Raw genomic sequence first — 24,171 nt, 5'->3', positions numbered from 1 at the left:
CGGAAGCCTCATGAGGGTGGCGGTGCCGCCCACTTTGTTCACCATTGTATCTCCAGTGCGGGGCAAAGTGCTCAGCACACAATGGTTCCTCAATACGTGGTTGTTGAATGAATTAGTGAATGTACAAATGGATTTCAGGGTGTGGAATAATTGCTGGCAGAAGAGGAGGAGCCCGACCTGGTCCAGCTGGGCAAGGAGTCAGGGCAGACGGGTCTGAGTGCTACTCGTAGGTGCCACCTTGCCTGTCTTGCATGATCTGGGCTCAGTCACTGCAGCTCTCCAAGACTCAGGTTCTTCATGCACATAATGGGGAGATAAATCTCCTTCCTGCTGCCCAGTAGAGTGTTTGTGGGCATCAAACAGGACCTCAGAGCTAGAGCTCTTGGCTAGAGAGCATGGACACACATTTTTGGTGGTGGGCGTGGGGGAAGCACTGGGGCTCCCGGAGCAAGTCCTGGCTGCCTGAACGGGGCCACGGCATGGCAGCGGCTGCCAAAGACGACCAGGGAGCTTCGGGACACAGGCAATGACACTCTGCCAAAGGAGCCTGGCTTCGAAAGCCCGTCCTGGGGAGCCCGAGGCAGGAGGAGTGTGCTGTGGGAGAGGTGAGCAACCAGGCTGGGCAATGGCAGCCACTTTATGCCTGGTGCTTGTTAAAGTACCCCAGACTCCAGAACCGACAGGTCGAAGGATGTTCAAAAAAGAATGGGATCACAAAGCATCAGAGGCAGGAGGCCTCAGAGATCATTCAGTTCTCTCATTTTGAAAAAGGGGTAATAGTGGCTCAGGTGGGGAGAGATAACTGTGGCCTGAGGTCCCTAGTGAAGAGCGTGGACTGGCCCTCTGACTCTCTGCTCAGTGATCTTCCCGCTGTCTGTACTCCTCCTTGGTGGGAGGCTGAGATATGAAGCAGGCACTCCTGAGCCTGACTTCTCTAGACACACCAGGCCTCCAAGGGCCCTTGCAGCCAGAATGGGAAAAACGGCAGCCAGCAGACCCGGGACTCCAGGCCCAGGGCTGGGCTGTCCCTTCTCCACAGTCCTCATAGTCCAGGGCAAGTGGGCAGACAAATACCGTAAATACTTTCTCTACACACTTCTTTCCTGTTCAAGAACCTACAATAGACCTCCACTGGCCATTTTATTGGGGTCCAATCTGCCAACTGGACCTTCTAGGACCTCCATGCATTCTCTCCTCTCCTTTCCACTCCTCCACCCTGCTCTACCTTCACTCTGGGATATTTTCCATTTTTTTCCCATTTTGACTATGGCTTCAACAAACATCACCAGCATCCCTTCCCCCGTCTCTTCAGTCACAACCCCCTTTTCTGTCCCTGCACAGGACCTCCCAACTCAAGGTATTCTCTTTCACTCTGGCCTTAAAAGCTTTACCTCTTCCAGGAAGGCCTCCACGATTGCCTTTCCCCATATCTAGTCTTTCTTTACCCAACCATCCTATCACCTGGGAAGAGCTACCTCCTGCAGGGGAATGTGGGCCCCTCTGTGCATGGGGCCACATCTATCCCTGGACCCCCTTTCTGTGCTCTGGACAGAGCTTTGAGGAGCAGTGCTGGTGCCCCTGCAGCCCCTTATCTCTACCAGCCAGGCCAGGGACTCTGTTCCTGACATCTGGAGACTCTCCTCTGCCTCCTCCCGCACCACTACCACCCTATCCGCCCCATCATCAGCATTGCTGCTGCCAAGCAAGGGAGCGGTGAGTCAACCCACTGCTGGGAAACTCCCGGGACCTTCCTGAGGATAAGGGCCAGGGGGTGTGAGGGGTGGGGATATCAGGCATGTTCACGCAGTTTCTGCTCCTTGGTCATTACGTGTTTCCTTCTGGTGGGGAAGGCTTTCCTGGCCTGCAGAGCCCCCTTCTCTCAACTGTACCATAGCCCCCATGCCTTCCAAGATTCGGGGGGCTGTGCCCACGGCTCGGAAGTGCTCCGGCCATTGGAGTCCTCCTGCTTCTCATCTCCAGACTCTTCAGCTTGGTTCCCTCCTCCCCTTCTTCCCAGTCTCCTCACATCTGGCCCATCACCCCTAATTAGCCCAAGTCCGAGGAGTGGTGGGCATGGGGCCCCAAGGCAGGGCCGGGGGAGATGAAGAAGGTGAGGACAGAGACAGTAGGAAGAATGTGGAGGATGAGACCACCCGATCCCAGCTCTGTCAGGTCCAGGGGGATGCCGTGCTGCTCTGGGGCTTGGAACCTGCTGAAGCAGTGCCCCCATCGGCCCTTCCTCCCACCCCCTGCAGTGTCTGGGTAGCAGGGGAGGCATGCACAGTCACCTAGCAGGGTGGGGGATGAGGGACAGGGCAGGAGTGGCCCCTGCACGCCTGGATGGCAGGGAGGGCAAGAGCTCTGGGTGTGGGGAGGCGAGGGGCGTTGTTGGAAATATTGGGGGTGAAGAGCAGGCAGATAGAGAAGGGCTGAGGGGTCCGAGCCAGGCTCACACCTGCATCAGCCCACCCTGCCCTGGGTAGGACACCCACCTCTCGGTGCCCAGGCTGCTGCTGAGGAACAGGAGGGCCATCCGCGTGACCTCCAGCGTCCGCCTGCATGTGGCCTGGAGCATCTCCCTGCCGAGGGGTGCTGAGTCAGAGCTCTGTTCTCCCCGGGGACCGAGAGCACGGCACCCGCGGGAATGACCCCCGGACCATGAGGCTCGCCCGCTTTGCCCTCCCCATCCACCCTCGGGGTACTTACACGAACCAGTACAGCCCCCGAAGCATTAGTTCCTGCCCGGCCAGCAGGGCCCGCGCCAGCCACAGGGCCTGGTAGCCAGCGCCCAGCACGCTCTGAAACACACAGGAGGCAGCGGTAGGTTTCCCACCCGACCCCCTGCGCCACCCCTCCCTGCCCCCCGGGCTGCCTCTCACCTTGGCAGTGCTGTAATCCGCCTGCAGATCCACTTTGGGGAAGAACTTGGGGATGTCCTGAGCGGCTGCAGACAAAGGCCCTGTCTGAGGGGGTCTGGACGAATCCTAAGTTCCTCTTTCCTCATTCACCAGGCACATCCACCCCCACCCCCTCTTCCCTCTCTAGCTTCCCACCTCACACAGAGCACCGCCCCCCCCAACCCTGAATAAATGCACTTTATGTGCTCCTTTACAAGTGCAGTCTCTCACTGCCCCCTTGTGTCCTCTTTGGAGAACTGCAGCCTTACATCCAAGGTCCCAGATGGGCTAAAACCACCCTCATGCCCAGGAGTCTCAAGGTTAATTCTCCTTTCCAGCATTGGAGACCCTGAGGAGGATGGGACCGGCATCATTCAAATGAGAAGGAATGATACTTTTTCTAGAACTTGGAAGACAAAGCTCTGGGCCCCTGACCACCTTTCCTTCTCTCCATCACCTTGGACTCCTGCTTCCTCCAACCCAAACTATCTGAGGCCTTCCCACCGACTACAGAGATTGTGGAAACGTATTAAATCCAGATCCCCCTGTTTCGACTGAAGTTTCTTTCACAGCTCCGTGGCCACTGCGAAGCCCAGGGAGGGAGGTCAAGCCACCTGCCTGAGTCACATGGCATTTTAGTCACATGGTGTAGAATTAGAGGCCAAATCTGCCTTCTGCACCCTTTGGGTGCAAGGAAACACCCACAGAAACATTAATCGATACCTTGGATCGTAAACCCCTGCCCCTCGTAGCAAAGAAGAGCCAGCCTGAGTGGCCCTACTCACGGTCCCTGAAGGCCAGCCCCTTGGGGGTCTCGCTGGCCATGCTGAATAGGGTCAGGGGGCTGCTTGCTGTCGTGTGGGCAATGTGCTGCGCTGAGAGGCTGGGCTCAAGGACACAGACGTGACCCTCAAAGAGGTACTCCTGATGCTGGGGGGCCACACTGGTCTGCTTGTACACGGCTTCCAGAAAGATGGCTACCCTAAACACACAAGGGAGTTAGGGGGAAAGGGGGAGGGTAGGAAGTGTCAGTAGTCAGGGTAGGGGTCCAGGGGACCCAAACCCCAGCTAAGTCCTTATCCATGGAGAAGGTCAGCTTTTCAAAGGGAGGGACCGGGTGACTTCCTCTCTTATCAAGGGTGGAGAGACAAAGGTTGGAGCTCATGTCTTAGGGTGGATGGAGACAGTGGGAACAGAACACAGGAGCTCCAATACCCAGCCTCTACCTTTACACCCCTTTCCTGTAACCCTCCCAGTAAAATCCACCTAGTCCTATAAAATGCTCCAGAAATAAAGGGTTCAATGAGCAGTACTTTTGGAAAACACATTGCCAACACACGCACACGCGCATGCACACATGCACACAGGTACCCCTCAGATTTCTAATGCACATTACCATCGTAGAGATTGCTGAATCTGTGGAGTCTAACAGCAAGGAAGAACCGTTTTACTTCAACTTTGTGGAACTAGTATTCTCCAAACTAGGATTGGACCCAGAAGCTCTCCTATCTAAATAGCCCACACAGTGCCGCCTGGGATACACTCTTCTGCTTGGGTAGAGAAGGTTCTCGGGCCTCCGTTGCTTACTCACGTGTTGTGGGCGTGGATGTAGACGTGGTGCAGGACCGCCTGGGACAGGGAGAAGACATGGACAACAACTCGCTGCAGGATGTCACTGGTCTCCGCAAAGAACTGGTCGAAGCCCCAGCACTTGGCCTGCTCCGCCTCCAGGATGTTGGCCAGGATGGGCACCAGCTGGCTCTGCAGCCCCCTGTGCCCCAGGACACGGAGACCGTCAGGAGGGCCCAGGTCCCAGACTTGTCCTCTTGGAGTAGGTAATAGGGCATCCCCTGAGAATGTCCCCAAGAGCTAGGACCAAGGCGGTGGGGCAGGGTGGGATGGGGAGGAAGAGCTGGAAGAACCCATTCCGGCATCAGGATGGAAACAGTGAGGCGGAAAGGGAAAGTCGTATGCCCCAGCTGACTGCATGCCAGGGGCCTCCGAGGTAGGGCGGGACTCTCAGCAGGGGTAGGTGACACCAGCCCAGACTCCAGTCTGTCTGCCCCTCCTGCAGGGCCCCACTCACATGGACAGCCGGCAGGTGACGGGGAGGGTGTAACTCCACTCCAGGGGCCCGTTCTCCCGCCTCTGAGTGCCTGCGATGGCCCCGGCCGGCTTCTCCGTGGTGATCCGGTACCTGGGGCGAGGCGGGACCAGGTCAGCGGGGCTCCTGGCCCATCACACTTCACGGGACGGCAAACTCAGCATGGGGGGCTCGGAGCGTTGGTTCCCATCAGTCAGCCACTCCGAATTAGCTTGGAAACGGAATTTGAGAGTCCTGGCCCTCAGCCAACAAGATTCCCAGTCAGGCTCTCTGCCCCTTTCCATTGTCCACTTCCTCCACCCCCTTACTGCACATCCCCCGGTCTGGCCGGCCTGGGCACCTCTGTCCTCGCTGTGCTCCACAGACCCTCCCCTCCCTTCAAAGTCCCGCCTTCCCTGACAGCCCCCGCCTGTCGATCTCCTTCCCCTTGCCCTGACCTAATCCAGGTTCCACACAGCTGGACCCCTGAGCTGAGGGTGGGTGTTTCGACCTTCCCACGAATCTACCTTAAACCTCTTCTGCTCTGAGCAGTGCCCTCAGTGGGAGCAGCCACCGACTCCAGCTACTTCTGGAGCAGCCGGCAGGAAACCTGGGAAGGCCTCCCACAAGGGATCGGGGCCTGGGTCCTTGCCCCACCTTTGCCCCTGGCAGGTTCCACAAGCTTTGGAGCCTCTGCTGAGATGGGGAGCCACGCGTGGAGGGAGGCTAAAGGGAAGCACTGAGCTAAGATGAGGGACCGTGATCATCTCCCATCAGTCAGGGCAGGGCTCAGCTTCCTGTTTCATAGGCTGGTAACAGAGGATCGGAAAGGAGTCTGGGTGGGGGTGGCCCAGAGGAGGACCACAGAGTGAGAGGTGGAGTAGGAGATACAGCAGGGACCAATGGAGGAAGGTCCAGGGCCCGTCCCTTCTCATTCCCTGCCCGTGGCCCACCGTACATCATCTCCTTGTTGCGCCGTGGTCCACCGAAGGGGACAAAGGGCAGGCTGCCGGTGGCTGCGTGGTACAGGGTTACCCCAATGCTCCAGAGATCCACGGTCACCCCAAATGTCTTCTGCTGGGGCTTGCGAAGCACTGCCCGTTCATACATGTCAGGGTGCTGTGAAAGGGAGAACGAGAAGGCAGCCACGGAGACGTGGGTGGGCAAGGGCCGGAGCCCCATCCATCAGACCTCCTTCCACCACCTTTGGAAACTATCAGAACCATCTCCTTTGTCATTTCAAAAATGGGTATGGGGGCACCTGGGTGACTCAGTTAGTTAAGCATCCAATTCTTGGTTTCGGCTCAGGTTATGATCTCACGGTTCATGAGTTCAAGGCCTACATCGGGCTCTGCACTGACACTGGAGCCTGCTTGGGATTCTCTCTCTCAAAATAAATAAATAAGATCAATGAAACCAAGAGTTGGTTTTTTGAAAAAATAAACAAAATTGACAAACCTCTAGCCAGGCTTCTCAAAAAGAAAAGGGAGATGACCCAAATAGATAAAATCATGAATGAAAATGGAATTATTACAACCAATCCCTCAGAGATACAAACAATTATCAGGGAATACTATGAAAAATTATATGCCAAAAAATTGGACAACCTGGAAGAAATGGACAAATTCCTAAACACCCACACCCTTCCAAAACTCAATCAGGAGGAAATAGAAAGCTTGAACAGACCCATAACCAACGAAGAAATTGAATCGGTTATCAAAAATCTCCCAACAAATAAGAGTCCAGCACCAGATGGCTTCCCAGGGGAGTTCTACCAGACGTTTAAAGCAGAGATAATACCTATCCTTCTCAAGCTATTCCAAGAAATAGAAAGGGAAGGAAAACTTCCAGACTCATTCTAGGAAGCCAGTATTACTTTGATTCCTAAACCAGACAGAGACCCAGTAAAAAAAGAGAACTACAGGCCAATATCCCTGATGAATATGGATGCAAAAATTCTCAATAAGATACTAGCAAATCGAATTCAACAGCACATAAAAAGAATTATTCACCATGATCAAGTGGGATTCATTCCTGGGATGCAGGGCTGGTTCAACATTTACAAATCAATCAACATGATACATCACATTAATAAAAGAAAAGATAAGAACCATATGATCCTGTCAATCGATGCAGAAAAGGCCTTTGACAAAATTCAGCACCCTTTCTTAATAAAAACCCTTGAGAAAGTCGGGATAGAAGGAACATACTTAAACATCACAAGAGCCATTTATGAAAAGCCCACAGCTAACATCATCCTCAATGGAGAAAAATTGAGAGCTTTTTCCCTGAGATCAGGAATACGACAGGGATGCCCATTCTCACCGCTGTTGTTTAACATAGTGTTGGAAGTTCTAGCATCAGTAATCAGACAACAAAAGGAAATCAAAGGCATCAAAATTGGCAAAGATGAAGTCAAGCTTTCGCTTTTTGCAGATGACATGATACTATACATGGAAAATCCGATAGACTCCACCAAAAGTCTGCTAGAACTGATACATGAATTCAGCAAAGTTGCAGGATACAAAATCAATGTACAGAAGTCAGTTGCATTCTTATACACTAACAATGAAGCAACAGAAAGACAAATAAAGAAACTGATCCCATTCACAATTGCACCAAGAAGCATAAAATACTTAGGAATAAATCTAACCAAAGATGTAAAAGATCTGTATGCTGAAAACTATAGAAAGCTTATGAAGGTAATTGAAGAAGATATAAAGAAATGGAAAGACATTCCCTGCTCATGGATTGGAAGAATAAATATTGTCAAAATGTCAATACTACCCAAAGCTATCTACACATTCAATGCAATCCCAATCAAAATTGCACCAGCATTCTTCTCGAAACTAGAACAAGCCATCCTAAAATTCATATGGAACCACAAAAGGCCCCGAATAGCCAAAGTAATTTTGAAGAAGACCAAAGCAGGAGGCATCACGATCCCAGACTTTAGCCTCTACTACAAAGCTGTCATCATCAAGACAGCATGGTATTGGCACAAAAACAGACAAATAGACCAATGGAATAGAATAGACCCCAGAACTAGACCCACAAACGTATGGCCAACTAATCTTTGACAAAGCAGGAAAGAACATCCAATGGAAAAAAGACAGTCTCTTTAACAAATGGTGCTGGGAGAACTGGACAGCAACATGCAGAAGGTTGAAACTAGACCACTTTCTTACACCATTCACAAAAATAAACTCAAAATGGATAAAGGACCTGAATGTGAGACAGGAAACCATCAAAACCCTAGAGGAGAAAGCAGGAAAAGACCTCTCTGACCTCAGCCGTAGCAATCTCTTACTCGACACATCCCCAAAGGCAAGGGAATTAAAAGCAAAAATGAATTACTGGGACCTTGTGAAGATAAAAAGCTTCTGCACAGCAAAGGAAACAACCAACAAAACTAAAAGGCAACCGACGGAATGGGAAAAGATATTTGCAAATGACATATCAGACAAAGGGCTAGTATTCAAAATCTATAAAGAGCTCACCAAACTCCACACCCGAAAAACAAATAACCCAGTGAAGAAATGGGCAGAAAACATGAATAGACACTTCTCTCAAGAAGACATCCGGATGGCCAACAGGCACATGAAACAATGCTCAACGTTGCTCCTTATCAGGGAAATACAAATGAAAACCACACTCAGATATCACCTCACGCCAGTCAGACTGGCCAAAATGAACAACTCAGGAGACTATAGATGCTGGAGAGGATGTGGAGAAACGGGAACCCTCTTGCACTGTTGGTGGGAATGCAAATTGGTGCAGTCACTCTGGAAAACAGTGTGGAGGTTCCTCAGAAAATTAAAAATAGACCTACCCTATGACCCAGCAATAGCACTGCTAGGAATTTACCCAAGGCATACAGGAGTACTGATGCATAGGGGCACTTGTACCCCAATGTTTATAACAGCACTCTCAACAATAGCCAAATTGTGGAAAGAGCCTAAATGTCCATCAACTGATGAATGGATAAAGAAATTGTGGTTTATATACACAATGGAGTACTACATGGCAATGAGAAAGAACAAAATATGGCCCTTTGTAGCAACGTGGATGGAACTGGAGAGTGTGATGCTAAGTGAAGTAAGTCATACAGAGAAAGACAGATACCATATGTTTTCACTCTTACGTGGATCCTGAGAAACTTAACAGAAACCCATGGGGGAGGGGAAGGAAAAAAAAAAAAAAAGAGGTTAGAGTGGGAGAGAGCCAAAGCATAAGAGACTGTTAAAAACTGAGAACAAACTGAGGGTTGATGGGGGGTGGGAGGGAGGGGAGGGTGGGTGATGGGTATTGAGGAGGGCACCTTTTGGGATGAGCACTGGGTGTTGTATGGAAACCAATTTGACAATAAATTCCATATATTGAATGAATAAATAAATAAATAAATAAATAAACTTAAACAAAAAAAAAAACCCACATTGGTGTGGAGTTAGCCCATCCAGAGCATTTCCATGTGCCCACTCTCTGTCCTGGGGAAAGTGGTGATCAGTAGTGCCCCATCCTAGGTGAGGATCACATCAAGGAACTAATTGCACAAGGGAGGCCTGGGGCAGGGGGGCCCGGCCAGAGGGGCCCGGGCAGGGACACTTGGGCAGGGAGGCCCAGGCAGGGTACAGCATCACCTTTTCCATCTTAGAGAACAGAATAAATTCTTCTGGTTGGGGTGCAGGGGTGACAGATACCCTGCCCCACACAGGGGGATTGAACAGAGCCCCTATTCAACACCCGACTCACCAGGTACTCCTCAGTGCCATAGACAGAGACAAACTTCTCATCGTCATCCAGCTCCCGGGCGGCCCCGAAGTCCGTCAACTTATAGATGCTCTGCCCCTCCTCCCCCATGAGGCGCATGATGTTTCCAGGCTTGATGTCACGGTGGACAATGCTGTTTTCCCGCAGGTGGTTCATGCCGGCCACTGGGGACGGAGGGAGGGCTGCTAGCTCTCTGGCCAGGAACAGCTCAGTGTGTGGGGCTTCTTTTGGGGGAAAGGACACCCTTGGGTCCAGATAGAGAGTTCGCATGGGCTGACAGAGCCACAGGAAAAGCAGGAGGACAGACATGGGCACAGGGCAAAGGAGGGGAGCCCAAAGACACGGGTGTTGAGGTTCCACTGGGATTCCCTAAGAAATTAAGAAGGATGGTGTCTCTGCCTCCCCAAAGATGGCATCCCCCTTCTTGTCTGATTTATTTTTAAAAATTGTAATAGGGGCACCTGGGTGGCTCAGTCGGTTAAGTGTCTGACTTTGGCTCAGGTCATGATCTCACAACTCATGGGTTCGAGCCCTGTGTTGGGCTCTGTGCTGACAGCTCAGAGCCTGGAGCCTGCTTCGGATTCTGTGTCTCCTCCTCTCTCTCTCTCTCTCTCTGCCCTCCCTTGATCACCCTCTCTCAAAAAGTTAAAAATTGTAATAAAATATACCTAGCATAAAATTTAGCATTTTAATCATTTTAAGTGTAAAAACCCCGTGGCATTAAGTCCATTCACACTGTTGTGTGACCATCACCACTGTCCATCTCCACAGCTTTGCCAATGTCCCAAATAGACACTCTACCTATTAAACAATCACTCTGCATTCCTCCCCCTGCCCCTCCACATGCCATTTGACTTTTTGTCCCTATGGATTTGACTGTGACTTACTTCACTTAGCAGTGTCTTCTAGGTTCATCCACATATAGCATGTGTCAGAATTTCATTCCTTTTTAAGGCTGAGTAGTACCCCATTATGTGTATATACCCTATTTTGTTTGTGCATCCATCTGTCCATGATGTGTGGGTTGTTTTCTTCTCATGGCTGTTGTGAATAACACTGCTATGAACTTTGGTGGACAACCTGCTTTAAGAATTGTTTTTAGGCTAGTGGGGCGCCTGGGTGGCTCAGTCGGTTGGGCGTCCGACTTCGGCTCAGGTCATGATCTTACGGTCCGTGAGTTCCAGCCCCGCGTCGGGCCCTGTGCTGACAGCTCAGGGCCTGGAGCCTGTTTCAGATTCTTTGTCTCCCTCTCTCTCTGACCTTCCCCCGTTCATGCTCTGTCTCCCTCTGTCTCAAAAATGAATAAATGTTAAAAAAAAAAAAAAAAGGAATTGTTTTTAGTCTAGAGTTTTAGACTGCTGATTAGCAGGAATCAGATATAGTAAAAACGTTGGGGTTGGCAAGCATAATTCGTTCCGGAAACATGCTTGTAATTCAAAGCATTTGTATATCCAAGCAAATTTCGAGAACCATTGGCTCAGTTGTGATCATGTGACATCTGGCATCCGGGCCACTCGTATTGCAAGATGTCGCTCGTGTATCAAGTTAAAATGTATTAGAAATGTTTGCTTGTCTTGCGGAACACTCGCAAAACAGGTCACTCGCAATCCAAAGTTGTACTGTACTTGGATTCTGTCCATTCATCAGTGTCTGTCCTGGACACCGGACAGAGTCTGTCCTGGTCTGTGAACGGAGAGCCTCTTAGGGACAGAATGTCTTCTCTGTTTGGCTACTTTTTTCAGAAATGCCAGACCCTCTGGGACATCGCCTTCCCCTGAGGGCTGGGCCTGGGGCTGGTCTGAGTGGGGAGGAGGGAAAGAGGGGGGAGACTTCCCGGTGGGGGGTCAAGGAGGGGCTCACCCACACAGCGCAGCACCACCAGAAACTCCTCCTCCGGCAGCCCGAAGGCGTTCTCGGGGCTTTCGAGCACGCTCAGCAGGCTCCCACCAGAGCAGTACTCCATCACCAGCACCTTCTGCCGGCTGCCCCCCTGTGGGTGAGACGGAGACAGGGAATCTTGGGGCAGAAGGCAAATGTTCCCTTCCATCGCTGTGTGAGGAAGCACCTTTCTCAAGAGGGGGTGACTCAGCCTAGAGCCAAAAACCCCCCTTCTCTAGGTCCCAGCTTCTGGCCTGGCCTTCCCTCCTTGGCCTTACAGTGACCCCACACACCTGAGCCCAAGATTACCTTTTCCAGGAAGCCCTCTTTGATTAGGCCCTACCACCCACCCTCACTTTCCCCGCACATCCCACCCCCACATTCCTTACTCTACCCTACAGGTTGCCACTCTGGCTGACCTGCTGACAAGCATGTGATCACGTCTCCATGATTCTGTGACCTGAGTCTTTCCAGCCTGTGTGGGTCAAGGACAAGACCACCTCCCTCTGACCAAGCACTGGACCCACCGTCTCCTCCACCGCAAAGAGCTTGACGATGTTCTGGTGGTTCAGCTTTCGCAGGACGTCAAACTCCCTCACCTGCACCTCGCGGGGTCGCAGGTAGCTGGCGGTGTTGAAGACCTTCACGGCAACCAGCTCCCCGGATTTCTGCCGTGGGGGGAGCGGGTAACGTAAGTCCCACCCCTGCCCGGGGAGCACACCCGCCCCCAGCCCTCCATGTAGCTTCCCCCGACCTGCCTGAGACCAGAGATGAGCAAAGGCAGCCTGGTTGGGGGTGGGGGCTCCCAGCTCCCACCCAGCTCCTTCCTCAACCCAGAGGGAATGAAGCAGGTCCAGCGCTGGTTGGGGACAAGGGCTTGGCACACCAGATAGCCTGCAGGGGATGGTCTGTTGTTACTATTACCGTTTCTGTTGGCAACAACCACAATGGCAGCTACCACTCCCTGGTGCCGGTAGCAGAGCTGGGATTGGAACCTGTTCTGTCTGACTTCACCTCTTGAGACAGGACGGTGCCATGTGTCTCATACAGTCAGTACAGCGCTGCGACAAAGGCAGGGCAAATCCAAACAAGTCCTACTTCCCACCTCTGCTACTCCTAGATTTGCTGCCACTTCCCCGGGATGATGGCTTTGTGTCTTCCTCTCTTTCTCTCCAGTCCCAAAACGTGCTTGACGCAAGCTGCTAATCCCTAAGGAGCCCTTTTCAGCTCCCCACACCTCTTGCCAAAGCTGTAGTGTCCCCCGGCTCCAGAGCATGTAGGACAAAGTCCAGAGGCCTCTGCCCTGCTGCCCAACAAGGTGCTGACAGGGCCAAGAACTTCACGGATGCGGGGGCCTGGCCAGGGCCGTGTCCTACCTTGTTTCGGGCCTTGTACACACTGGCAGTGGCCCCCTGCCCCAGCAGGTCGTCGGTGTGCCATAGGTAATTGACAGTGCTCTGCATCTCCTGCCCCTGGCTGGCTGGCCGTCTTCTGCCTAGAAAAAGAACATGCAGGGGTCGAGCATTCCATTCCTGAACTGGGGTGGCCACTTGGGTGGCTGTGCCCAAGACCATCCCACAAAGGGTTCCGTGTGGCCATTCCGGGGGCGATGGAGGCGGGGGGGATGGAGGAAACGTGAAGCACAGAGAGGAACTTCTCCGAAAAGAAGTACAGCCCCCTCCCCCCCACCACCCCGGGGCCCTCAGCCCTCAGCCCTCAGCCTGCGCCTGTCCCACCACAGGGCACTCTACTTGTCCTCACTCCCCATCTTCTCCCACCACCTCCCCAGATGGGCCATTCTGCAGAGACGAACCTTTTTCTCTGTCACCTCTCCCAGGCACTGAGAATTCTGGGGTTTTGACATCCAGGCCTGGGATTGTCCCAGGAAGCAGAAATAGTGCTTGAAGGAAGGGCCCCAGGTCAGGCAGCGTCAACCACACCACCACAAATCTCCAGGATTGCAACATGAGCCTGGAGCCCTTCTCCACCCACTCGCCTGGGCCCACCACTTCCTGCTGCTGTGAGCTAACAGGCGGCCAGTGTGGCCAGGTCAGCGCCGCTCTGGAGAGGAACGACACATCCTGCTGCCGGCAGTGTGTGTGAGGATGCGCGCATGTGTGTGTGGGAAGGGGGTGGGGAGGCGGCGAGAGACCAGCAAATCCAACGGCTCAGGAGCCCCAGGGACCATCTGAAACCCTCTCCAGCTCCATTCCCCATCTTTGCCCCCGTCCTGTGCTTTCAAGGCCAGTTCCTCTAAAGCAACTGGGGCCAGGGAGTGCAGCCTCAGAAATTAAACTCAAATTCTCTGAAAAATAGGCTCAGGTCTGGTCTTAACGGGATGACTGGGAGAAGGAACGTGAGAAGGGCCACTACCACTTAAATACTCTCTAATAAGGCTGGTCTGGACAGGGTTCCTTCCTCTTGTAACATCTGATCAGTTCTCAACCCTAGGGTCACCATGCCTGGAATCCTACAGTTCCTTAGCTTTCTTTGAGCCTTCTCTCTATAATCTTTTAAAAAATGCAATTCCTTGAGCAAGAGGCTACTTCAAGAGACTCAGTGGCCAGTTCCTAGATTCAGAAAAGGTACCCAGTGTGTGCATTTTGCAAAAGCAACGGAGATACAGAGAGACAATATAATAGCTCATCAGCTTGAATGAATTGATCAGGTAAATCCCTTACCCCCTCACCCCCGGAGGCTGAGGAAAAATCATGATGCCGGCAGATCTGGGGATGTGAAGCCTGACAGAGCACACGAAAAGCAAGGCCAAGGGGCCAGTCTGGGGAGCTGGTGGGTGGCAGATTTCACTACCTTCATAATCCTCCCCAGGCCTGGTCCCCAACATGGGCCCTGGTACTGGGGCAAGGTGCAGCTGAAGACCGAGGGAATGCACAGTGTTGTGCAAAAGGCAGAGCCCTGGAAGGGCGCGCGTCCTGGGCTCTGCTCCTGGTCCTGCCAGGGCTGTGCCTAGGAGCTGATGGGTGGTGCATCTGGTTGGCTGCGTGTGCACTCGCCCCACCCCCCCCCCCTCAGGTGCAGGGAAAGGCTGCTGTCCTTCGGAGTTGGTTGGATGAATGAGGGTGGGTGGTGGAGCCTGGGCGCCCATTGCCCCACCCACTGTCTGCACTCGGTCGGTCCGGTCATCCTCCTGGGGACTACTGCAGCCAAAAGCACTTACCCAGTGCTCTGGGCCGCTGTGGATCAGCCAGAGACTCTCCGGGGCGAGCGTCTGTTATGTTTACTGTCTGTGGCAAGTCCAGGAGCCGAGCTACACCGGAAAGAGGAGGGCGGATGAGAGGCACCCCTCGGTGCTATGTGATTCTCAGCCACCGTCAAAGGCCACCAGCCCCAGCCCTTTAACCCTTTCCTGTTTGTCACCCTCCCCCACAGGGCTGGGGGTTTCCAGTCCATTTCCCCAGCAGCTCCGGGAGACTTTCCTCCCCACTCCTGGGACTTGGGTCAGGGAGAAAGACCCCAGGTTGGGTGAGGGCAGGCGGCAGGAGCCAGGCAGGAGAAAAGTATGGAGGCAGAAGCTGAACAGGGGTGGCCGGTGTTGGGAAGTAGAGCCCAGAAAGGGATCGGGGGAAGCAGATGGCAGCTCTCCCCCATGCCACAGCCCTCCCTGCCTCTCTCTCTGGACTCCAAGCAGTCCTTTACAAAGGTGACCGCCAGAGAGGCATGCAGGGCACTGCCGGGGAGACCCCAGAAGCGGCAGAGAGACCCGGGGAGGCGCTAAGGGGCTGGGAGAGCCTCTGGCTATGTGGCAGCACCCCTGCACTCCACTGAGTGCTGCCCTGCGGCTGCCCCGGTCCAGTGGCCCCTGTGGACTCGGCACACTCACCCCATCTCAGCTGCGGTGGTGGTTTGCAGGCTTGTGGAAGAGCGTGGCACCCACTGAGCTTTCAGCACGCACTGTCATCCACAGGCTGTGCGCATAACATCCTGGTGGCCACGGCCCCCGGGGACCCCCGAGGCTGGGCCGGCTGCGGGGGTGGGGGGGGGCCTTGCCCCACCCCTGGAGCTGGGAGGGCGGGGGCGTGGGTGGGGGGGCAGATGGTGTCCTCTCCAGCTCCCTGCAAGGGGACACTGCTCAGCTCCGAGCCAGCCGGCCCTGCTCTCTCACACTTCCTGATTTGGTTCTTTCTCTCTCTTAAAGGGACAGAGGCAGCTGGGCTGCAGCCACCCCCGGCAGGAAGGGGAAAGGATGCTCTGAGCTCCCAAGTGGAGGTGGCGGGACCGGAGTCTGAGGCACAGAGAGGCCTGAAACTGAGGCTGGGCAGTTTTGGTGGCCGCAGGGTGCCCTCTGGGCATGCGCCATTTGCGGGAGCAGGGAGCTCCAGGACCCGGCCCAGAGTCCACGGAGCCGGTTGGGCAAGTTAGCCTGGGAAGACAGAGTCCCCACACCCCCAAGCCCCAGGGAAGTCTAGGACCTGTGCCTAGCCACTCCAGAAGTCGGGTCTGACTCATCTTCCCAGTGAGCCTGCAGAGGCCCAAGAGCAAACACTGGAACCCATGTTATGCCCTCCAGGGTGACCTCGAGCACAGCCCACATCCCTCCCCGGTTTCTTCAGTCAAGGTTAGTAACATTTACTCCATTGGTTGTGTGGACGACTGCTCGCTCGGAACAATAGGTATACAAATGCCAGGGAAAACTGGAAAGCGCTTTACCAACTTCGAAGGCATTGAAGCCCACACACCTTTGGAAATTTGCCCACGATCTTCAGACACTGCTGGGGCTGGAACATAGGTGTGTCAATGTCCCAGTCAAGATTCAATGCCCTCCATCAAATTTCCTAGGAGACTGGAGAGGTCTGCAACGTTCTGGTCGACTCCAAGATGGCAGTTGGATAAGAAATGGTTAAAACCAGGAAATTCCATGTTTCTATAGAATGTTGCAGGGACTTTCCCATGGCCACACCTGGTGGTTTCCTCTGGCAGTCCCACCCCTAGCACAGTGACACCAGAACAGGAGCCCAGCTGAGAACCGCCTGGGTGCTCAGATAGATACACCTGCTGATAACCCCGCAGCCAGAGGCACTGCTGCCGGGCCTGCCCGGAGGCCCTGCCCTGCTGGTTCACTGCAGAACCAGGAGAAATGTTCCAAGACCCTCTCTGGCTCTCCGTTCTGGATTCACAGCCCTCCACCTGCCTGGCATGTGGGAGAATTGCTCTTGGCATCCTCTGATGAGGTGGGGCCAACCGAAGCCTTTCATTGCTGATGCAAGAACCCCACCCCCACCGCCTGCCCCCTGACCCTGATTCTGTTAGACTTGGCGTCTGCTCCCTCTGGGTCCCCTGAGTGACTGTCATGAGCAGAGCCCCCTGCTGGCCCATATGGGACATGTACCTCTGATGAGAAACCAACCTTTGTTGTTTTAAGCCAGAGGTTTGCAACATTAAGCCAGCCTATCCTTAAAAGTCTACCCATTTTTTCCTGATGAACTTGATCAGTCCTTGCCAGCACCCTACTCTTCTCTCTCCGGCAAGCCCAGTCTGTCTTGCCCAGTGTCTTAAGCAACGGTCGGTCGGTTGTGTGGGACCTTCCCTAGTGGGAAGCTGTGGCACTGTGTGATGAGGGCACGCAGGTGAGACCCAGGCTTCTCCCCAAGTGCCAGGGTTCGGCACACATGGTGAATGCTCTGAGATACACATGTCAGCTGGTGATCTGGTGAACCTGGCACGAAAGGGGGGCAGCAGAGAGGGCGTGGTCAGGAAGGCCTTGCGAGGAGAAAGCATGCTTGCTTGACCAGACTTTGGAGGGAGGGGAATGAGGCAGAGAACTGGGGGTTGGAGGTAAGGCATTCCAGGCAGTGGAAACAGGTGCAGGGGCACAGAGAGGTGAGGAGAGGGTGACTTTCTGGGGACACCACATATGGTAAGGCTAGAGAAGGGGGGAAAGTGGGGGATGGGAGGTGAACTGAAGCCCTGTGTGGTGACAGGTTTCCTTGTCACAGCATCCTCCATGAGGTCACATCTTCTGTGTGGACAAACTCTGGTCCCAGTGGGGCAGCATGGCCCGTGTTTCATCGGTGGAGAGGGGCAGGAGGTGGGAGGAAGGCTGTAAGAGGCCACAGCACATTTTCTTGAGTGGCTCTGAGGAGTCATAGAAACACAAGTGGCAGTTGGAAGGTAGGACAAGGACCAGAGGTGGGAAGAGGGGGGTCTTTGACAGCAGCTCAGCAGCTGTCAGGGAAAAAACTCACCTCTACCCTCTACAAAGGGAGTCCGAGTGTGTGGTGGGAGGGGCAGGGGCTTCACGGTCCCAGAGGTCGGAGCCCTCCCTCCACCGCGTGCCCCGCGCCACCTGCCACGGCCAACCTTCCGTCTGTGCCGTCATTCCCCCTCTCCCGCACGTTCCTTCTTCCCATCCTACTGGGTCTTGACGTCACCCAACCTTCCTCATCGAATTGATGTAAATATCTGTTGCTTTCTCTGCCCCTGCATGGCTTGAGCCTGTCACAGCCGCCTCCCCTGCCCGGCTCCCTAAAGGAAAGAAGGATGAGGGCGGGAGGGCACGTGGGAGAGGACGGCAGTGCGTACTCACCGTGTGCCAACACTGATGAAGGGCTGAGCGACGAGGTCTCAGAGCCCTGCTTCTTGCCACCCTCGTCGGTCAGCTCCCGCCATGAGCTTTGGGTGAGGAAAGAGGGCCTCCGCGGCCGGATCGGACTCTCCTCCCCCAAGTAGTGGGGAGAGAAGCCGTGGGAGCAGCACCAAGCCACCGAGAAAAAGTGAACCCTGTGCCACCGGGTGCTGTCTTTCTGGGTATGGAAGAATACTTCACTCGTTCTCTGGACTCTCCAAGCCTCCTGCTCACCGCTCCCTCCTACCCTCAGCTGAAGCCTTTGCCTTAAGCTTCACTGAAACACAAGAAGCAATCGAAAGGGAGCCCCTTCATCTTCTCGCCCCCACATCCACTGCCTGCCTTGCGTCACGCTGCCTTCCCTCCAGTGAGATGGAAGCGCCTTTTCTCGCGGCCACGGCCAGCCCCGACATTTGTCCTCTGTGACTCACCCTCTCCGGCACATTCCTTCTTCTCATCCTACTGGATCCTGTTCTTGAGCAAACATGCCTCAGAGATGCCCGTGCAAAAACAAACAAATAAACAAACAAAACCAGAAACCTGGTCCCTGCCTCCCTCTTGATGCTCCCATTTACGACAGCACCTTGACATGAGTTGCCAAGACTTCCTGACTCCGCCTTCCCTTCCCAGTGGCTGCCCAACCCACTCTACTCTGACCCATGTCCCATCTACGGGATGAGCTCCGGGTCACCGCAGAACGACTGCCGCTCCAGCTGGCCTTGGGCAGCCAAGCCTCCCTTCCCGTTGACACACGTCCTTCACTTGGCATCTGTGACACTGTGCTTTCCCAGTCACCGAACTGTCACTTGCTCCCTCTATCCGTCTTCTTTGCCAGCTCCTTCTTCTCTACTGGGTTTCTAATTATTGGGACCTACTTTTTTTCCATTTACACGCTCTCCTGGGAACCTCGTAGTTTGAGTATATCCATAATAAAATACGTCCCAAGTTTCTTTGCAGGCATCATCTGTCCCTAAAACCCCACATTCATGTATTCAGGAGTCTGTGTGATATTTCTACTTGGGTGTCGAGCGGTCAACTCTCCCAGGCCCTGCAGAAACCTTGATTGGCTGTACTACTCCTTAGCCAGGCACTAACTACCTATCACATTGTTTCATTTTCGGAGTAACACTTGGCCTCTTTATCTGTTCTCCCTCAAACTGGACAGAAAACTCCATTATCTGTTTCTCCGGTTCAATACTTTATACAACAGTGCTTGACACACCGCGAGGCTCAGCGTTTGTTGACTGACTGATGAATGAGTCTTTGGCACACGTAATATGCCAGAGTTGCTAACCCCAGAGTAAAAAGAAGCTTCATATACCTATTGAGACCAACATTTAGAGTAGATAATCATTAAGGCCATTTCCTAAATTCATACCCACCTGGTCTCCTTTTTTGGTCTCTCTCTGGGTGGAATGGGTCTGTTTTCAACTGTGTTCATGGTCACTAGCTGCCACCAAGCTCCCATCAGAATATATGAAATGAATTAGGGCACCACCCCAAATGGCCCACCTTTGCCTTTTGGGCTCTCCGAAGAGGCTCCTTGGTCCTCCGCTCACAGCTTATAAACCAGCTCCATCTCACAGGTCACCACCCACACTCAGGAGAACTCACCCAGAGCACAGGGTGGCAGGACAGCCTCACCTTGACTTACCTAAGGCCAAGGGACCAGCAAGATAAGCTCAAATGTAGCTCTATTATTAAAAAGAGGGAGGTGGGGAGGAGAGACAACAGGCTGGAAGGGCATGAGACAGACGGAGGTGACGGGCCCGAGAGATGGAAAATGTCCAGGGCTCAGGGCAGGAGTCCTGAACACTGGGGATCCCCTTGGATGAGAGATTTGCTCCCTCCCCAGGGGCTTCTGGTATTGGAATAAGTCCAATAAAAATAAGTGTGGGCCCTAGGATGCATTTTAAATTGTTACCTTTGAATAACTTCACCCTTGAGCTGACGATCTGCTAGAATCAAAATCTACAGGGGAGAAAGCTTTTCCAGTATGCCCCACCCCTGTGCTCAACACCAGCAGCACAAGCATATGGGTCGGGTCTTCTCCCAGAGGCAGGGGGCATCCAGGGTCAGAATGATTCAGGGCTTTGCTCGGGGAAGAAATACAACAACCTTCAGTCACTCTTGGTTGTGGCTGGCAAAACCCGCAAGCCACCTGACAGGCCCCGCTCCTCCAAGTGGGGAAACCTGACCAGCGATAGAACGGAGAACCGGAGAACCGTCCTCACTGAAACCAGGGTAGGTGGATTCTGGGGAGGAAATGGTTCTCATGGCAACAGACTGCGCCACCGTGATGAGCTGGGAGGCTTTCTACAAAACTTCTTAGGGCTCAATGGAAAGGCTGGGTGGGGTGGGGACGGCAGGACGAGAATCCACATTCTAGATGCACCTGGCTGTGCTTGCTGGGAGGGAGAAGATGGTTGGCTCCCGAGCTCACGCATTTCTCCTGTTGCCAGGCAGGGCTCCGTCAGCACAGACGAATCAAATTCCCTCCTGGGCAGCTGGACTCCTGGATTGGAGATTTCAGGGAGGGGAGAAGGGATACGAACGGCAGCCTCGAAACCTAAAAACGTGTTTTATTTCGAAGTTGTGCTTTGGATTTTCCCCAATCCAACATCTGTTGAGTGACAGTCTCAGGTTCACACAAAGCATCTCCAAGCATACATACAATATTCCAGTTATCAACACTATTGTAAAGAATATGCCATCTTACACAAACGTGACATACAAGTCAGACGCCACAACATTGCAATTCCCTGGAAGATCTAAGCTTCCCTTATGCACGTGAAGTACACACACGCTGGCCCTTCCAGTGGTCTGTTCGTCCTGTTGCTGGCTTCATCTCTCCTCGTCTCCTTGGGGAGAAACCAGGGCGCCCTGAGGAGGTTGGCTGAGACCAGTGTTTCCAGTTTCCAGGCTGCTGGCGGCAAACTCCTCTCTTTTCCAAATTGGGATGCCGGTGGCCCCACCCCACCTCTGTTCCCCAAAGACTGACCCATCAGAGTCCACACCAAGAGAAGGATCCATGCCTCAAGGGGCAGAGTGGGGCTCTCTGAAGCATCATGCTGGTTTAGGCAAGCAGATCGGAGGAAGACTGGTCTCCCTAGGCCCTGGATGGCCAGCTCCTTTTGGCTTCTCGGTGTAAACATCACAGTGTACAACCTCAATTCCAGTTGATCGCAAGGAGCTCTGCCGAGGACGCTCCTTCTGTGGGTTCCTAGTCCCCTGGACAGGTCCATCTCACAGGTGTCAGGAGCACCAGAGAGGGGAGGACAACTTGGCTCCCAGAGCTGGGGGTCGTAGGTGGCCACTCACACACCGTCCAGTTCATGATGCAGATCAGCAGATGGACACTGACCAAGGGGATGGTGGACACAAGTCATGTCCGAGGGCTGCAAGAGAAATCAGGCAGGAACAACAGAATAGGCCCAAAGCTTTGTCATTAAGAAAGCTTCGCTTTTCCTTTCTCAGATAGGAGTGCGCTGGAGGGAGGGGGTAAAGGGCAGGTATGGGTACCGATTCTGATCAGTTGGATCAAAAAGGAATGTAAAGTGAAGGGTGGGGGTTCCATGCTCATCAAGGAAACAGATCCTTGGTTTTTATGAAAGCCCCTGTTGGCTTAAGACCTGCGTGAGTCCAGGTGACAGGCGAGGACAGGCCACGAAACCCAGCAACGAAACCCAAGAATGCAGAGGACCGTGGGTCACCTCTCACAGACTGACTCGCTTTACTCAAGGAGCTCTTCATTTCTCCTTTCTAGCTCTTGGGATAGTTTTCCTGGGGTTGCAGGTTATCTCTCCAATAATTAGCGATTTCCCACAAAGCTCTCCTTTCACACAGAAGGAGGAAAATCCTACCACTTCCTGCACCACCAACTGCCAACTTCAAAATGTTGGTCCAAAAAGAATCTTCTAGGCTAAACATAAGGAAACTCGGATTTTCCCATCTGAGTGGCAACCCACCACCTCTCCTGACCTATAGAAAATAAGGCTAAAAGTGTGGCTTTAAAAGCAGAAAACAGAGAAGAGGAATGAGCTTTAGCTTTAGCTCAAGTATCTGTCTGAGACTCATGAACCTGGGTGTGACTGTCCTCAGCCCTGGTACCGCTAGGAGAGCGTGAAGCTAGGGGGGCCGGAACCGGGGGCACCAGGTTTGGAGACCAGATTAAAGTATGCAAGGATAGATATCATTTCTACTTTTTGGAGAAGAACCAGAAGAAAGGCCAAAGGAAGGCGAACATACTCAGCATCCAATTATCTATTTTGTTAGATTCCAGCCTCGGGAAGACCTCAGAGCCCACGGGGCCAAAGCTCTCTTAGTTGTCTTTATTTGGATAAAAGAAAACAGGTTTTAAGGAGTAATGTCTCTCTTTAATCTAACCAGGGCTCTCCAAGCCCTTGTTGGTCCCTGAAGAGAGATCTTGTAGAATAACCAAACTGGGGGGCGGGGTGAGGGGGAGGTGAACGTAGGATATGTTTTCGTTCGGGAACAATTTGGGGGCTAGCAAAGCTGATTTTAATTTTTGAATAGGATCATGAATTTTGTCTTAAGTGTCCAAAATAAGTGTGAGGAAGAAGGGCCCATTTCTCACCTTTTCCAAACCTGCCTTAAACACAATAAACTCTCTCAAAAGACTCTTTACCCTAAAAGATATCAGCTATAAAACTGTATTATACAGGAAAATGTCTTAAATGGAAAATGGCCCATCAGAGACAAAGACAGGAACTTGAGAAATGTCTATACATTCAGAAAAACTTTAGAAGTTCTATAAAAAGATTGGGCTGTATTTCTAGAGGATGGAGGAGAGCAAAAGCAAACACCAATGACCAATTCACACCAATAGAGAGAAGACAGAGAGAAAGCCCCAACCCCAAACAGATTACAGGATCGGGTCTCATCCTGCTCAGTTTTTTATGATGGAGAGATTTCAAAGGCTAGGTTCTCTGGCCCAGACAGAACAAGATTTGTAACGGAAACAGAGACCCCTGGTGGCTGTTGTGTGAACTGCCACAATAACTTACAAAGAGACTGGTCTAGACCAGGAGAGGCTACACATGCCAGAGACTAGAAAAACGTGTGTTGTGGTGTGTGTGTGTGTGTGTGTGTGCGTGCGTGTGTGTAAAACGAAGAATGGACTATATATGGTTCTCTATAATCAGTACCCAAAACAAGATGCCACTGAGTGCTGGCTGTCGGTAGCCAACCATCTGGTCAGGCATCCCCTGTGTCTAAGGGGACAGAGACTTGAGCCCGTGTCCTCATGACTCGCCTTGCCAGATTTCACAGTGACCTGATAATGGAAAACTCTAACTCTGGCTAACCTAAGAACAGTATGTACTGCAGCTGGCTGGATTACGACAACGGGGGGAAGCAGAGGGCGGTGGGAAGGGCAGGGCGGGGTGGTAACGAGGGCTTCATTCTCAAGGTTTTGGGTGACGGGAAGGCTAATTCCTGCAAGAACAACTTAGAATCTAATTTTCAACTGAAGTCCCCAAGCTAGTTAAATAGGAAGATTTTTAATAATAGTCCCTCCAGTCCCTTTGTCTAGAACAATTAAATTACATCCCTCAGACAGTACAAGACTTGTCAGTGGACTGTGAGGAAGATGATGAGTTGACACCAGGGCTAGTGGCATTTGTTTTGGGGAAGACAGTGGGCTTGGGTCGCGTGGCTGGCGGCTTGACTGGGGCGGCCATCTTGATGGACTTGACGGGCCGGAAGGCGCAGGCGATGTCCCCAGCAGTACTGGCACTGCGCTGGAAGGTGGGCTCGGGGTCCTTGAGGAGCTGGGTGTGCAGGGGACTGGAGGGCTCCGATGTGGGGGCCACCACTGGGGAGGTTTTGAGGGGCTCCAAGGTGTCCAGAACCACATCGGGGGTGTGCTTGACACTGCTCTGCCGCTCTAGCTCCCGCAGCTCATTCAGGGCAGAGTTCATAGTTGCCTCAATATCCTG

General features: G+C 53.0%; 2 protein-coding genes across 8 annotated transcripts in view; both read right to left on the bottom strand.

The window, feature by feature from the left end:
- IKBKE (inhibitor of nuclear factor kappa B kinase subunit epsilon) overlaps nt 1-15,704 on the bottom strand; it is a 28,876-nt gene extending 13,172 nt beyond the window's left edge. For 3 of the 4 annotated variants that reach the window (XR_007458843.1, XM_049634523.1, XM_049634524.1), the window contains exons 1-13: nt 15,470-15,702; nt 14,807-14,896; nt 13,005-13,123; nt 12,156-12,296; nt 11,611-11,740; nt 9,733-9,914; nt 5,939-6,099; nt 4,984-5,094; nt 4,489-4,668; nt 3,683-3,879; nt 2,880-2,944; nt 2,707-2,798; nt 2,493-2,579 (exon numbers count right to left, since the gene is read on the bottom strand). Coding sequence is in view for 3 of the 4 variants with exons in the window: in XM_049634523.1 (XP_049490480.1) it covers nt 2,493-2,579; nt 2,707-2,798; nt 2,880-2,944; nt 3,683-3,879; nt 4,489-4,668; nt 4,984-5,094; nt 5,939-6,099; nt 9,733-9,914; nt 11,611-11,740; nt 12,156-12,296; nt 13,005-13,091 (1,433 nt within the window). In the remaining variant the exon portion in view is untranslated. Of the gene's footprint in view, nt 1-2,492; nt 2,580-2,706; nt 2,799-2,879; nt 2,945-3,682; nt 3,880-4,488; nt 4,669-4,983; nt 5,095-5,938; nt 6,100-9,732; nt 9,915-11,610; nt 11,741-12,155; nt 12,297-13,004; nt 13,124-14,806; nt 14,897-15,469 lie in introns of all 4 variants that reach the window. The other variant, XM_049634526.1, reaches the window with a different exon arrangement.
- Nucleotides 15,705-20,776: 5,072 nt separating this feature from the next.
- SRGAP2 (SLIT-ROBO Rho GTPase activating protein 2) overlaps nt 20,777-24,171 on the bottom strand; it is a 233,051-nt gene continuing 229,656 nt past the window's right edge. For all 4 annotated transcript variants that reach the window (XM_049634513.1, XM_049634515.1, XM_049634514.1 and 1 more), the window contains one exon: nt 20,777-24,168. In XM_049634513.1, coding sequence (XP_049490470.1) covers nt 23,785-24,168 — 384 coding nt within the window. In that variant the 3' untranslated portion in view covers nt 20,777-23,784. The remainder of the gene's footprint in view (nt 24,169-24,171) is intronic.

This window comes from Panthera uncia, chromosome F1 (genome assembly GCF_023721935.1).
Source record: "Panthera uncia isolate 11264 chromosome F1, Puncia_PCG_1.0, whole genome shotgun sequence".
NCBI classification, from domain to species: domain Eukaryota; kingdom Metazoa; phylum Chordata; class Mammalia; order Carnivora; family Felidae; genus Panthera; species Panthera uncia.
This window is presented reverse-complemented; position numbering and strand designations above follow the sequence as displayed.